The 12,595-nt window shown below is 43.8% G+C and overlaps 2 protein-coding genes across 4 annotated transcripts in view; one reads left to right on the top strand and one right to left on the bottom strand.

Annotated features, from left to right (window-relative positions):
* LOC110963663 (aquaporin-1) overlaps positions 1-5,234 on the bottom strand; it is a 45,611-nt gene extending 40,377 nt beyond the window's left edge. For all 3 annotated transcript variants that reach the window (XM_051940856.1, XM_051940852.1, XM_051940857.1), the window contains exons 1-2: positions 4,235-5,234; positions 1,582-1,792 (exon numbers count right to left, since the gene is read on the bottom strand). The gene's annotated coding sequence lies outside the window, so the exon portion shown is untranslated. The remainder of the gene's footprint in view (positions 1-1,581; positions 1,793-4,234) is intronic.
* On the top strand, positions 4,261-12,185 carry maptb (microtubule-associated protein tau b). The gene is made up of 11 exons (XM_051940851.1): positions 4,261-4,375; positions 5,247-5,318; positions 6,345-7,766; positions 8,403-8,443; positions 8,845-8,902; positions 9,720-9,799; positions 10,138-10,287; positions 10,362-10,443; positions 10,673-10,782; positions 11,018-11,185; positions 11,269-12,185. The coding sequence occupies exons 1-11, from the start codon at positions 4,273-4,275 to the stop codon at positions 11,299-11,301; spliced, it is 2,319 nt and encodes a 772-aa protein (XP_051796811.1). The 5' UTR covers positions 4,261-4,272; the 3' UTR covers positions 11,302-12,185.
* Positions 12,186-12,595: the final 410 nt, after the last annotated feature.

The raw sequence follows: 12,595 nt of genomic DNA, 5'->3' as shown, positions 1-12,595 counted from the left end.
GCAATATTAAACACCATCTACAGCAAAAGCAACACCATCAACGGCAACATCAACAATATCCATGACAACATCAATGACATCCACAGCAACATCAACACCATCCTTGACAACGTCAACACCATCAACGGCACCTTCAACACCATCCACAGCAACGTCAGCAACATCCACAGCAACTTCAACACCATCCATGGCAACATCCCTAACCAATCAGTTTTACAGGCTGATTACTCCGCACGATCAAGTTCTTGGTTTTGTGGAGCATTTGATCGTATAATTTAACTCTGAAAAGGGATGTGTACAAGGTCTTTAATTTCTGCTGAACTTCAGTAAACAAACACTTCTACACAAACCTGCTGATTCCCTTTCTTTCACTATGTTAGAAGCTTATTGTTCTGAGCAGGTTGAAGTTTTATTTTCTCTTTTCATGGTCGACAGAGGAGCTCTGCTGGCTGTCACTGACACAAACTGAATGGAGATATGTCTGTTGTTTTCAGGACAAAAACAGGAAATCGATTAAACTGTGAAAAACCTGCTAAAACTTTGGTTAACCTCTAAAATCATCAGCAGCCATAAGGAAATTTAAAGTTCTTTGTTTCTTTGGCTTTCGATGCAGCTGCAAGGGGTTACAAGCCTTTGGCTTCTTTGGCTTTCTTGTGAATGTTTGAAGCGTTCAGAGGAAACCCTGAAACTGTCATTTGTTTGTTTGTTTGTTTGTCTGAAGATTCAGTTAAATATAAGCAAACTGTGATCATCCTGTCGCTTGTCTCTGTCTCCGTTGTCATGGCGATGGGATACAAACCCCGCATGATGGTGCTCACAGCATTAGGCTTCATTAGCAGCTCCATCGGCACCACTGTTTTATGGGCTGCTGTCACCATGACAATGGCAAACAACAGAGGCTTCGTTTTGTCTTTCAAGGTGAACAAACAGACGTCAGCGTGTTATATCACACATTTACATGATTCACCCACAGATCCAACACACGTTTCAAACATCAGACTTTCTCCCTGAAGTTCAGCCTCTGTCAGCAGGGGGGCGCCGTGCAGCCTCAGCCCCCCCTTCCATCACTAATATCACAAGTTTCCACTGAGAACACGACTCTGTTGCTCCTGTTTAAGAGTTCATATTGAACAAAGAACCAGAGAATCGACTGGATTCTGAATGATGACACCAAAAACACCAGGAAGCCTGCAGATATACAACCTTTTACAATCACATGATCACGTCTCCATGGTAGCGCTGTCCCAGGCTAGTGGGTTTGTGCCAATCAGCAGAGGTCTGCTGTGATTGGTTCCAGACAAGATTCATTTGACCTCATGACCCTTCCCCTATCTGTGACATCACAGCTATGTCTGCAGCTGGTTGGATGAAAACTGACACATACCTGATGTCAATCAATAACTTACTGATTTCAGAAACTGCTGCAGTTATGATTAATTTGTCTCTGTGGTCACAACCAGGTCCTACCAACAGACTGCTGCTATGGTAAATGGTTGTATTTATATACACATGATACATCACATTCACCCATTCACACACTGATGGCGGAAGCTGCCATGCAAGGCGCTAACCACAACCCACCAGGAGCAATTAGGGGTTAGATGTCTTGCTCAGGGACACCTCAACAGGAGCTCGACGGGCCGAGGATCGAACCAGCAACCTTCCAGTTACAAGACATCCACTCTACCCACAAGCTGTGCCGCCCCCGGCTATGGTAACCAGGTGACTGATGTTTCTCTTTTCGCCTGGAGTGGTTTTAATGTTGTGGCTCAGCAGAGCGAACACACTGAAACTGGAAAAGAGACAAAAGACAAATAAGAAATAAGCAACATAAACAAGCTGACAAATGGTGCAAAAATACATGAAAATGGATTCAATGTGCAGATTTTATCATTAGAAATGGTTTTTTTTAAATAAATGTTTCAAACTTCACCACACTGCAGTCTGAAACCATAAAAATATCCTTAATGAAGATCAGAGGAAAAGAAGCCCGTCTGCCAGGTATCAGCTCACACCTGAGAAAATCAGAGTCATAGTGACACCTGGTGGCCACACTGAGGGTCTGCAGCCGAATCCCCGTGAGACCGTGTTGGATAATAACACTACTATAAGCACAATAATACATAACATAACATAACATAACATATACAGAGCTGAGCTTATGGCCTACTTCAGCAGGTAAAATTGTTGAAACAAAACCTACAATCATAAACTAATATATATATATATATATATATATATATATATATATATATATATATATATATATATATATATATATATATATATATATATATATATATATATATATATATATATAACATTTAATGGTTTTTATTTCTTTTCATGACATTGTAGATTCTCACTGAAGGCATCAGAACTTAAATGAACACATAAGGAATTATGCAGTGAACAAAAAAGAGTGTAATAAGTCAAAACATGTTTTATATTTTATTCTTCAAAATAGCCACTCTTTTCTTTGACTACTGCTTTATACTTTTGCTTTTTACTGCTCATAGAAGGTGTGTCCAAACCTTTGAATGGTAGCATGCGTATGTTGAAGCGTTTTAAGACATTAATCTTTTATGTGAGAACTTAAATTTTTAAAAATAAAGAAACCTTTGCTGACAGTGAGTAACATCTGGACACACATGGTTCGGACAGATGTTCAAACTCAGTCTTCAGTTCTGCACCAATCTGACTATTTTACGTTCTGCGGATATTAGAGCCGACAGATTGCGCCCCTGCAGGTGTCCACACACCTGAACTCACACTGTAAACCAGAAAAACCAAGATCTGGAAATCAAGGGTTTCTTCAGCAACAAATGACATCTTGATCCGCATGTGCAGGAAAACTGCTGAATGACATCACAGGATCTTCAGCAGCAGTGGTCAAACCAAACTGGTGTCCAGTTTTCTACCTGCACTGTACGTGGCCGACTTTTAGATCATGGTTTAAGGTCCTGTAAGGCTGTCAAGAAGTCCCTGATCAATGAGAGACAGAGACCAGTGCCTGGTGTCGTTGGGACCAAGCACACAAGAACTGGGCAGCCAGGAGTTTGAAGAAGATTGTGTGATCAGATGAGTCCAGTTTCCAGCTTTATCTTCCTCCTGCTAATGTGAGGTGAAGCATTATCTCCAGCATGTACAGTATCAAGCATGGTGGAGGCAGTATCATGGTTTGGGGAATCATGAGTGCTGCTGGTGTTGGTCATCTCACACTGAACTCTGCCAAGTATTGTGCCATTCTCCAAACCCACATGCTCCCTTCTGTATTGTTCCATCGACGTCAAATGTTTCAAACATTAAAATAATACAGTAATCATGCTACAGTAATGTCATGCTTGCTGTGACAAAAAATACAGTACCCCATTACTGCGATTGCATTTACAGTAGGATCATTTTTACTGTAGCAACATTTACAGTAAGGATTATCTTACTGTCAATGGGTGCATAGGTACTGTGATTACGTTTACAGTAAGCTTACTGTAAAACATTCTACAGCAACTTACTTGCCAATTGCTGCCAGGAAGTTATTTTGCGGTAAGCTTTTTACTGTGAGATAATGCTCCTTGAACACATCCAGGACTGTAGAACTTGGCTGCAGGAGTTCAGTATCCAGGTCTCAGAGTGTCCAGATCAATCCCCGGACATGAGTCTTGATGAAAATCCGTGGTGGATTTTCAAGAAGTCTGTTTTAAAGCGTAAACCAAAGAATCTAGAGGAACTGAAAGCAGTAATTCAAGGAGAATGGGACAAGATTAGCCAAGGTTTGTGGGGAACATGTCAGCCAGGATTAGAGCTCTATGGCTGCTAATGGCAGGAATACTGAATAATAATTTGATGATGTGATGGATTATTTATTTTTTGTCCAGTTTTGAACACATTCTCTGTTATTTGTTGACTTTCATACCAACAATGTTTAGAACTGACATATTGAACCCGTAAAGACTTTATTTTTGTTAGTTTTTCTTGTAAACAATAAACAAACAAAAAGACATTTGTATTTGTTTGTCTCTCTCTAATGGAGCCACATCTTCTGAAACACAGAAAATACTTCATAATAATATTTGAGATTGTGTAAAATTTCAAGGGTGTCCGAAAACTTTTTTCTACCACTGTATAATTAAAACCACAACATCAGAATGATGTTTTATCATAAAGCTTCTTTGAAACGTGTTTGTCAGCGTTAATGTCAGTTGCTGTGTGACTACCCGACCATCCCCCGGTTCACCTCCGTGTCCTCGGGATGCGGTGATGCAGCGGGTTGCCATGGTAACAGCCGCCTCCTCCCGGCATGCAGCAGCGCCCCCCTCCCTCTCCGTGCTTCAGCTGGGTGGAGCAGCAGACGGACCGCAGCAGCAGCAGTGTGGAGGTAAGACACCTGTCTGTCCTCCTCTTCTCCCGGTCTGTCCTCCTCCTCTCTCGCTGTGTCCTCCTCTTCTCCCGGTCTGTCCTCCTCCGTCTCACCGGTCCTCCGAACCCCCGCCTCCTCCACAGCCTCTGTGCGGCAGCAGCAGTGATGTTTTCCCGTCCGTGACCGTCTGTCACCGCCCGGACCATTCCGCCGTCTGCTGCTTGGCATGTTAGCCTGCGGGCTAACAGACACAGAGGAGGAGGAGGAGGAGGAGGTGCTGCGGGAGGTGATGCAGGAGGTGCAGCAGATTTAAACAGAAACTTTATTGTGTTTGTTGCTGCATCATCATCATGGAGGATTTACTATTTCTGAGCATGCTCACTCACTCCTCTGCTCCTCCTCATCACTGCTCCTATTTTCCTCTGCAACCACATGTGCACCTCCTCATTCCCTCCTCACATCCATCTCTCCTCCTTTGTTCCTCTCCCTTCCTTCTCCTCCTTCTTTCTTCATCTGCACTCTTCCTTCACTCTCCCGCTCTTATCTTGTTTAACCCGCTAATCTTCTCCTATGTTTCTTCCTCTCCTCCTCTCCTATTTCTCTCATCCCCCTCCTCTCCTTCTCTGCTCCTCCTCTTCCTCTCTCCCTCGTCTCCTCTTTGCCTCATTGTCCTCCTCTTTCTGTCATCCTCCTGCACTTCTTCTGTTTCTCTCACCTTCTCTCCTTCTCCTTCTCTTTCTGTCCTCCTCCACTCCTCTCCTTCCCCCTCTTTCTTCACCTTTTCTGCTCCTCCTCTCCTCCTCCACCACTCTTTCTCTCATCCTCCTCCTCTCTTCCTCCATTCTTTCTCTTATTCTCCTCCTCTCTTCCTCCTCTCTTCCTTCTCTAGGAGTGATGATGGATGGAGACTCCGCCCCCCTCAGAGAAGGCCCCGCCCAAGAGGCGCAGAGGATGATGGGAGGTTGGTGTTTCCTGAAACTGTGTTTATCAATAAATAATCAATCAGTAAAATTAATCAATATACTGAATAACAGCTCAAACGTCCACCCTGATCAATACTAGACTGACTCCTCTTGTAGTGACTCCTCTCAAATTGACTCCTTTTATACGGATTCCTTTCCGATTGACTCCTTTTACATTGATTGCTCTTATATTGACTCCTCTTGGACTGACTCCTTCTGTATTGACTCCTTTTATAGTGACTCCTCTAAAATTGACTCCTCTTATAATGACCCGTTATATTGACTCCTGTCAGATTGACTCGTTTCATATTGACTCCTCCCTGACTGACTCCTTTTGTGTTTACTCCTATCATATTGACCCATCAGACACTCTTTTTATACTGACTCCTCTCAGACTGACTCCTTTTCCCTTGACTCGTCTTATTTGACTCCTCTCAGAGAAACTTCTTTTATTTTAACTCCTCCCTGACTGACTCCTTTTGTGTTGACTCCTATCAACACTCTTTTTATACTGACTCCTCCTATATTAACTCCTCTCAAACTGACTCCTTTTATACTGATTCCTTTCCGATCCACTCCTTTTACGTTGACTGCTCTTATATTTACTCCTCTTGGACTGATTCCTTCTGTATTGACTCCTTTTATAGTGAGTCCTCTAAAATTGACTCCTCTTATAATGACTCGTTATACTGACTCCTGTCAGATTGACTCCTTTTATATTCACTCCTCCCTGACTGACTCCTTTTCCATTGACTCATCTTATTTGACTCCTCTCAGAGAAACTTCTTTTATTTTAACTCCTCCCTGACTGACTCCTTTTGTGTTGACTCCTATCAACACTCTTTTTATACTGACTCCTCCTATATTAACTCCTCTCAGACTGACTCCTTTTACAATGACGCTTCATATTTAACTCCTCTCAGCCTTGTGTTCAGTCAGTGTGTTTGTTCGTCTGGACATCTTTCTCCTCATGTCTCCTGTCTGTGTTACTCTGCTCCTCCTCTGTTCTCCACCTCCTCCTGTAGAGTCTCCCTGCTTAATGATGGAGAAACAGGAGGAGGTGAAGAAAGAGGACTGCTCCATGATGGGGAAACAGGAGCAAGAGAAAGAGGAGAAGGAGGAAGACAAGCTTTCCATGATGGAGAAACAGGAAGAGGAGAAGAAAGAGGAGTGCTTCATGATGGAGAAACAAGAGGAGGAGGAGAAAGAGGAGCACTCCATGATGGAGAAACAGGAGGAGGAGAAGAAAGAGGAGCACTTCATGATGGAGAACCAGGAAGAGGAGGAGAAAGAGGAGTGCTTCAAGATGGAGAAACAGGAGAAAGAGGAGAAAGAGGAGCACTTCATGATGGAGAAACAAGAGCAAGAGAAAGAGGAGAATGAGAAAGAGGATCTTTCCATGATGGAGAAACAGGCAGAGGAGAAAGAGGAGCTTTCCATGATGGAGAAACAGGAGGAGGAGAAGAAAGAGGAGCACTTCATGATGGAGAACCAGGAAGAGGAGGAGAAAGAGGAGTGCTTCAAGATGGAGAAACAGGAGAAAGAGGAGAAAGAGGAGCACTTCATGATGGAGAAACAAGAGCAAGAGAAAGAGGAGAATGAGAAAGAGGATCTTTCCATGATGGAGAAACAGGAGGAGGAGGAGAAGAAAGAGGACCACTCAGTGACGGAGAACGAGGAGAAGGAGGAGAAAGAGGAGCGCCTCATGATGGAGAAACAAGAGGAGGAGATGCCAGGAGAAGAGAAAGAGAGGGAGAAGGTTCAACCTCAGACTCCGTGCTCCTCCTCCACACCTCCTCCTGAAGATGAAAGAGAAGCTGAAGAAAAAGAGGAGAAAGTGCAAAGAGAAGAACAGAAAGAGGAGGTTCGATCTGAGAGTCCACCTGTACAGGAGGAGCAGGAAGGAGACGATAAAGAGGAAGATGAAGTCAGAGGAGAGGAACAGGTGAAGCAGGAGGCAGTGGAGGTGAAGGAGGAGAGAGAAGAGGAGGTGCATCAGACAGAGACTCCCAGCTCCCCTTCAACACCTCCTCCAGGTGAAGCCGGAGATGATGAAGAGGAGGAGAAGGAAGCTGTGGTGGGCAGAGGTGAGGAGCTCCACCCACCTCAGGAGGTCCCTGATAGTAGGACAAGTGCTCCCTCCCTTCCTGAGCCTCCTGCTGAAGAGGAGCTGGACATCCAGGAGGAGAAAACGAACACACCAGTACATCAAACTCCGCCTTCAGCAGACCTGAATGTCCCTGCTGACGAAATATGCGCTCCTCTAACCAATGGCCTCCTCAGCAAGCAGAGAGGGAAGGGTTTGGTTCCTGCAGCTGCTCCTCCCTCCACAACCAAAGCTCCGCCCAAGGGAGCTACCACAAGGAGGAAAACCAGCACCTCCTCCTCGTCTTCTAAACAGGCTGCTGCAGTCCAGAAAGCAAGCGCTCCTCCTCCCCTGAGGAAAGGTCTGTCCTCCTCCCCCTCACCTTCTCCTCACCCCCCTCTCCTCCTCCTCACCTCCTCTTCCCAAACTCCCCCCACCCCCCCACTCACCCCTCCCTCCTCTGTGTCATGTTTCTGTAAAAAAGGTTGAATAAAGGTTTCGGGAACATTCTCTATGTTTTGTGTTTCCTGCTGAAAGTGACACAGACGGACAGTTCCTGATTGACCTGGTCGTCATGGAGACGAACTCACTAACCCCACTTTCCCCCATCCCCCACCCCGACCTTTGACCTCTGCTTGCTGCCAAAGTATTGATTATTAGTAATACTCACATATGATTATTGGTAATATTCACTAACATTTTAATTATTGATTATTAAAAATACTAACGTGATTATTTATTATTAGCCGCAACACTCAGTACCATCATTATCAATTATTAGCAATACTAACATATGATTATTGGTTATTATTCATATTTACTAGCGTGACTATGGATTATTAAAAATACTGAAGTGATGATTGATTATTAGCAGTAATATTGTCATTATCAATTATTAGCAATACTAGCATGTGATTATTTATAACACTCCGTAATGTTTTGAATTGCGTTTACTGAACTCTGTTGTCATCAGTTCTTTCTGTTCCTCCTTCAACAGGAAAATCAGTTGGAAAGGATCCTGCTGATGAAACTGCTAAGGTAAAAATCTATGTATTAATTTATATTGACTGGTTATCTCTGTGATATCAGGTGAGTTCATCCTCACCTGTCGCATCTTTTGCTGTTCCTGAAACTTCGTCCAGACCTGCAGTTCTTTCTGTTAATCCGAATGCTTCATGTCTGAATGAGCTCCTACACACTTTCCTGTAAAAGTAACAATCTTATGAGGTCGGACCAAATAATAGTCTGACTTTTCTCCAGCAACATCAGCAGCTTCATTAATTTCTGATAGTTCTACATGATCTTCTGTCTGATCTGCCAAACTAACATGGCGCCTGATTGAAACCGTCAGCAACATTTAAGTCACCTGAACGCTGTCTAACACCGGTGAAGCAACAGATCATCTGTCTGAAAAGACTCTAACAGAATGTTTGTTTCAGGCCTCCAGGACAGCAGGAGGCGCCAGAGCAGCCAAGATGATCTCAGCCAAGAGTACAGGTACACTACACCAGTTCAACTGGTAACATTCCATCAACCAATAACACAACCAGTGTATTGCCTATAAAGAGTGGTTTCTTTTTATTGTTTTTCAACATTGAACCATAGTCAATTTAATTTGGCTTCCTTTTGACCAGAATTCTTTAAAAGAATCTTTCATGTCAAAGGTAAAACAGTTATTAAAAGGAACACCATGACACTGCCACCACCATGCTTCACACCATGATGCCACCACAAATATGCTTCACATCATGATACTGCCTCCACCATGCTTCACATCATGATACTGCCTCCACCATGCTTCACATCATGATACTGCCACCACCATGCTTCACATCATGATACTGCCTCCACCATGCTTCACATCATGATACTGCCACCACCATGCTTCACATCATGATACTGCCTCCACCATGCTTCACATCATGATACTGCCTCTACCATGCTTCACATGATGATACTGCCTCTGCCATGCTTCACAGTGGGGAGGATGTGTGTATGAGCTAGACCTAGTCTGATGGACAAAAAGCTTCACTTCGGTCTCCTCGGACCAAAGAACCTCCTTCCACATGTCTTCTGTTGAACTCTAGTCCAGATTCAATACAAGTTGTTTTTTTCAACAATGATTTTCTCTTTGCCAGTTTCCCATAAACTGGTGAATACTCATGCAATTACCTATTCTACATTTCATGTTTTTGATTTATTTACTTGAATTTGTAGAAATGTAGAAATTTGTAGAAAGGCCACATCTTTCAGGGTGGATGAGTACTTAGAACCAATAACACCAGTTTAACCAGTTAACCTGTCTGTATCTTAGAGTCAGTTGATGGTGTTAACAGTCCAGGAAGTCGCTCTCCTGCCAGCCGATCATCCACTCCGAACAGAGACATCAAGAAGGTAAAGTCGTCTGTCTGTCTGTCCATCCACCTGTCTTTGTCTATCTACCTGTCTGTCTCGTCCTCTGAGATCAGAGTGAGGAATGAGACCAGCTGTAATGATTTACGGATGACTCTCATGATTTTACCGGTTCTTTTCGTTAATGGTTTGCTGGTTTTCTGCTAAATCTGGAGTTTCACTGGTGTCGCTGGTTAACACGGTTAGGGTTAGTGCTGGTTACTGGTTGTGGTCATTGTTCTTACTGGTTCGGATGGTTCCATGCATGTGTTACTTGCTAATCAATGTCTCTGATTGTGATGGTGTTTCGAACTGGTTTTGCTGCTCAAACTTGTCCCCAGGTGGCAGTGGTTCGGACCCCACCTCGGTCACCTGGCTCTACTCGTGGACGGACACCCCCCCTCCCCTCCCACCCTATGCCTGACCTGAGCAACGTGAAGTCAAAGGTCGGCTCCACGGAGAACCTGAAACACTCCCCAGGAGGCGGCAAGGTGAGTCACCTGTCTGCTACTGGTGAGCAGAGCTGGACTCGGGTAGATCTTAACACTGAGCGTCTTGTCTGCAGGTTCAGATCGTCAACAAGAAGCTGGACCTCAGTAACGTGACGGCAAAGTGTGGCTCCAAAAGCAACATCCACCACAAGCCAGGTAACATGTCTGTCCATCAAACCTGAGCAGATTGATGCTTCTTTTTCCCTCAGAGGATGTAAAATTCTGTTTATCAGGATCAGAACTCAAACACTCACATCCATCTGTACCCGAATTCAGTCCTGCCTGACAGGTCGACAGATTGAACCTCAGATTCATCTGCTGACCAATCAGTGAATGAATGTGATCAATAAAAGGATGCCATACTGATCGCTGCTGTGCTCTGCAGGTGGAGGGAAGGTGGAGATAAAGTCGGAGAAGGTGGACTTCACAGCGATTCAGTCTAAAGTGGGTTCCCTGGAGAACGTCACTCACGTTCCAGGAGGAGGGAAGAAGAAGGTAACAAACATTATGATAGTAAATGACAGAACAGAAAGTTTCAGTAGCAGCAGATTAAACTCTGAAAGGTTGAACTCAGCAGGAGGCTCCACAGATGGCTTAACATCAGTCTGACCTGATGCATGATCAGTGTTTTACAACATATAACACACATCACACGATACATGTAACTTACATCATTTCAAACATGCATGATCTGTGTGAAGATTTAGTACCACGTGTCTGTTTATTATAGATTGAGAGCCAGAAGCTGAGTTTCAGAGAGACCGCCAAAGCTCGGACCGACCACGGTGCTGACATCATCACCCAGGTTGACTCCTCCCCTCAACGCCTTAGCAACACTTCCTCCCCTGGAAGCCTTAATGCGGCTGAAGCTCCGCCCCTTGACACGCTGGCTGACCAGGTGAGAGACTTGTCAGTTTGTACCAAATACACAAAATTAAACACACATCAAATGCTGTTTAAAAAAATGCTTTCTCCTGTCAGGTGTCTGCCTCCCTTGCCAAACAAGGCCTGTGATTGGATAACCCTGTGCCTGCAGACCCCACCCACTCCTGTTACCAAGGAAACCACCTGAATAAAGAAAGAAAAAAAATCATCATTCAGCCTTCTCTTCATCACATTCACCTGAAGTCACCGGTGATCAGAGAGATTTTATGATGTTAAAAGGAACGCCCAATCACAAGCCAGGTGCAGCATTACTCCATGACAAGAGGTGAAGCTGGTACAAAGGGTTTCTCCACCTGAATATGCTCTGTGTGCTAAGCTAAGCTAAGTTGAGCTAAACATATGTCAGAGCTTCATTTGAACATAGAGGACAACTTCAGATGTTTCAGAATATCTTAGATCTTCTTGTCTGCTGCAAACACACTGTGCTATCTGATCAGTGTGTTAGCATTGCTAATTAGCCTGTTATCAATACTGATTAGCCTACTAACAATCCAGATTGGCCTGTTAGCATTATTGATTATACTGCTAACAATACTGATTCACCCATTAGCATTACTGATTAGCAAGTTAAGAATACTAATTAGCCTTTTAGCATTATTGACTAGCCTCCTAACAATACTAATTAGCATTATTGATTGGCCTGCTAACAATACTAATTAACCTGGTAACAAATTAGCCTGTTAGCGTTACTGATTAGCCTGCTAACAAAACCAATTAACCCGTTAGCATTACTGATTAGCCTGTTGACCATGGAATCTACCTGATCACAGAACACCTCTCTGATGTCACCTCTCTCAGCCAATCACCATCTCTTCTCCTCTGTCATCTCCCCCGCACCCCAAGCATTAAAAGTTACCCAGAATGCCATTTGATACCAGGTGCCAAAACCATGTCTGTCTCCGCCTGTTGGCTGTTGAAGTGCTTTGTACCAATAAAGTTCGTCTTGGATCTGAGCTGTCTGTGGTTTATCATCAGTTTCTCACATGAATTCAGATGAAGAGCTCCTGAAACTCTCATCTGGATGTCTGAGACCCTACAAAGTTCTATGATGTTTTATTACAGGTAAAGTTCATGCACTGAAAATATCCTGAAACATGGATACAGAACAAGCAGTGATGCTTCGTCAGTGTAAGAATCAAACCTGCAGCTCAGTTTGATTCCTTTGGTCATCATCTCATCAATCAGCTGATATGAGCTGCAGCAGGCAGGCAGCTGCTCTAGCTTTTATGGTGGATAATTCAATTTCATTGATGGTTTTGTCTCCTTGCAAGGAAAAATATTTCACAACAGTTCCACCATCACCATTTTAGCATTTTCTGGACCAAGTTAGGTCCGCAGCATCAGTTACCATAGAGATCTAACT

This window comes from Acanthochromis polyacanthus, chromosome 21, assembly GCF_021347895.1.
Source record: "Acanthochromis polyacanthus isolate Apoly-LR-REF ecotype Palm Island chromosome 21, KAUST_Apoly_ChrSc, whole genome shotgun sequence".
NCBI lineage: Eukaryota > Metazoa > Chordata > Actinopteri > Pomacentridae > Acanthochromis > Acanthochromis polyacanthus.
This window is presented reverse-complemented; position numbering and strand designations above follow the sequence as displayed.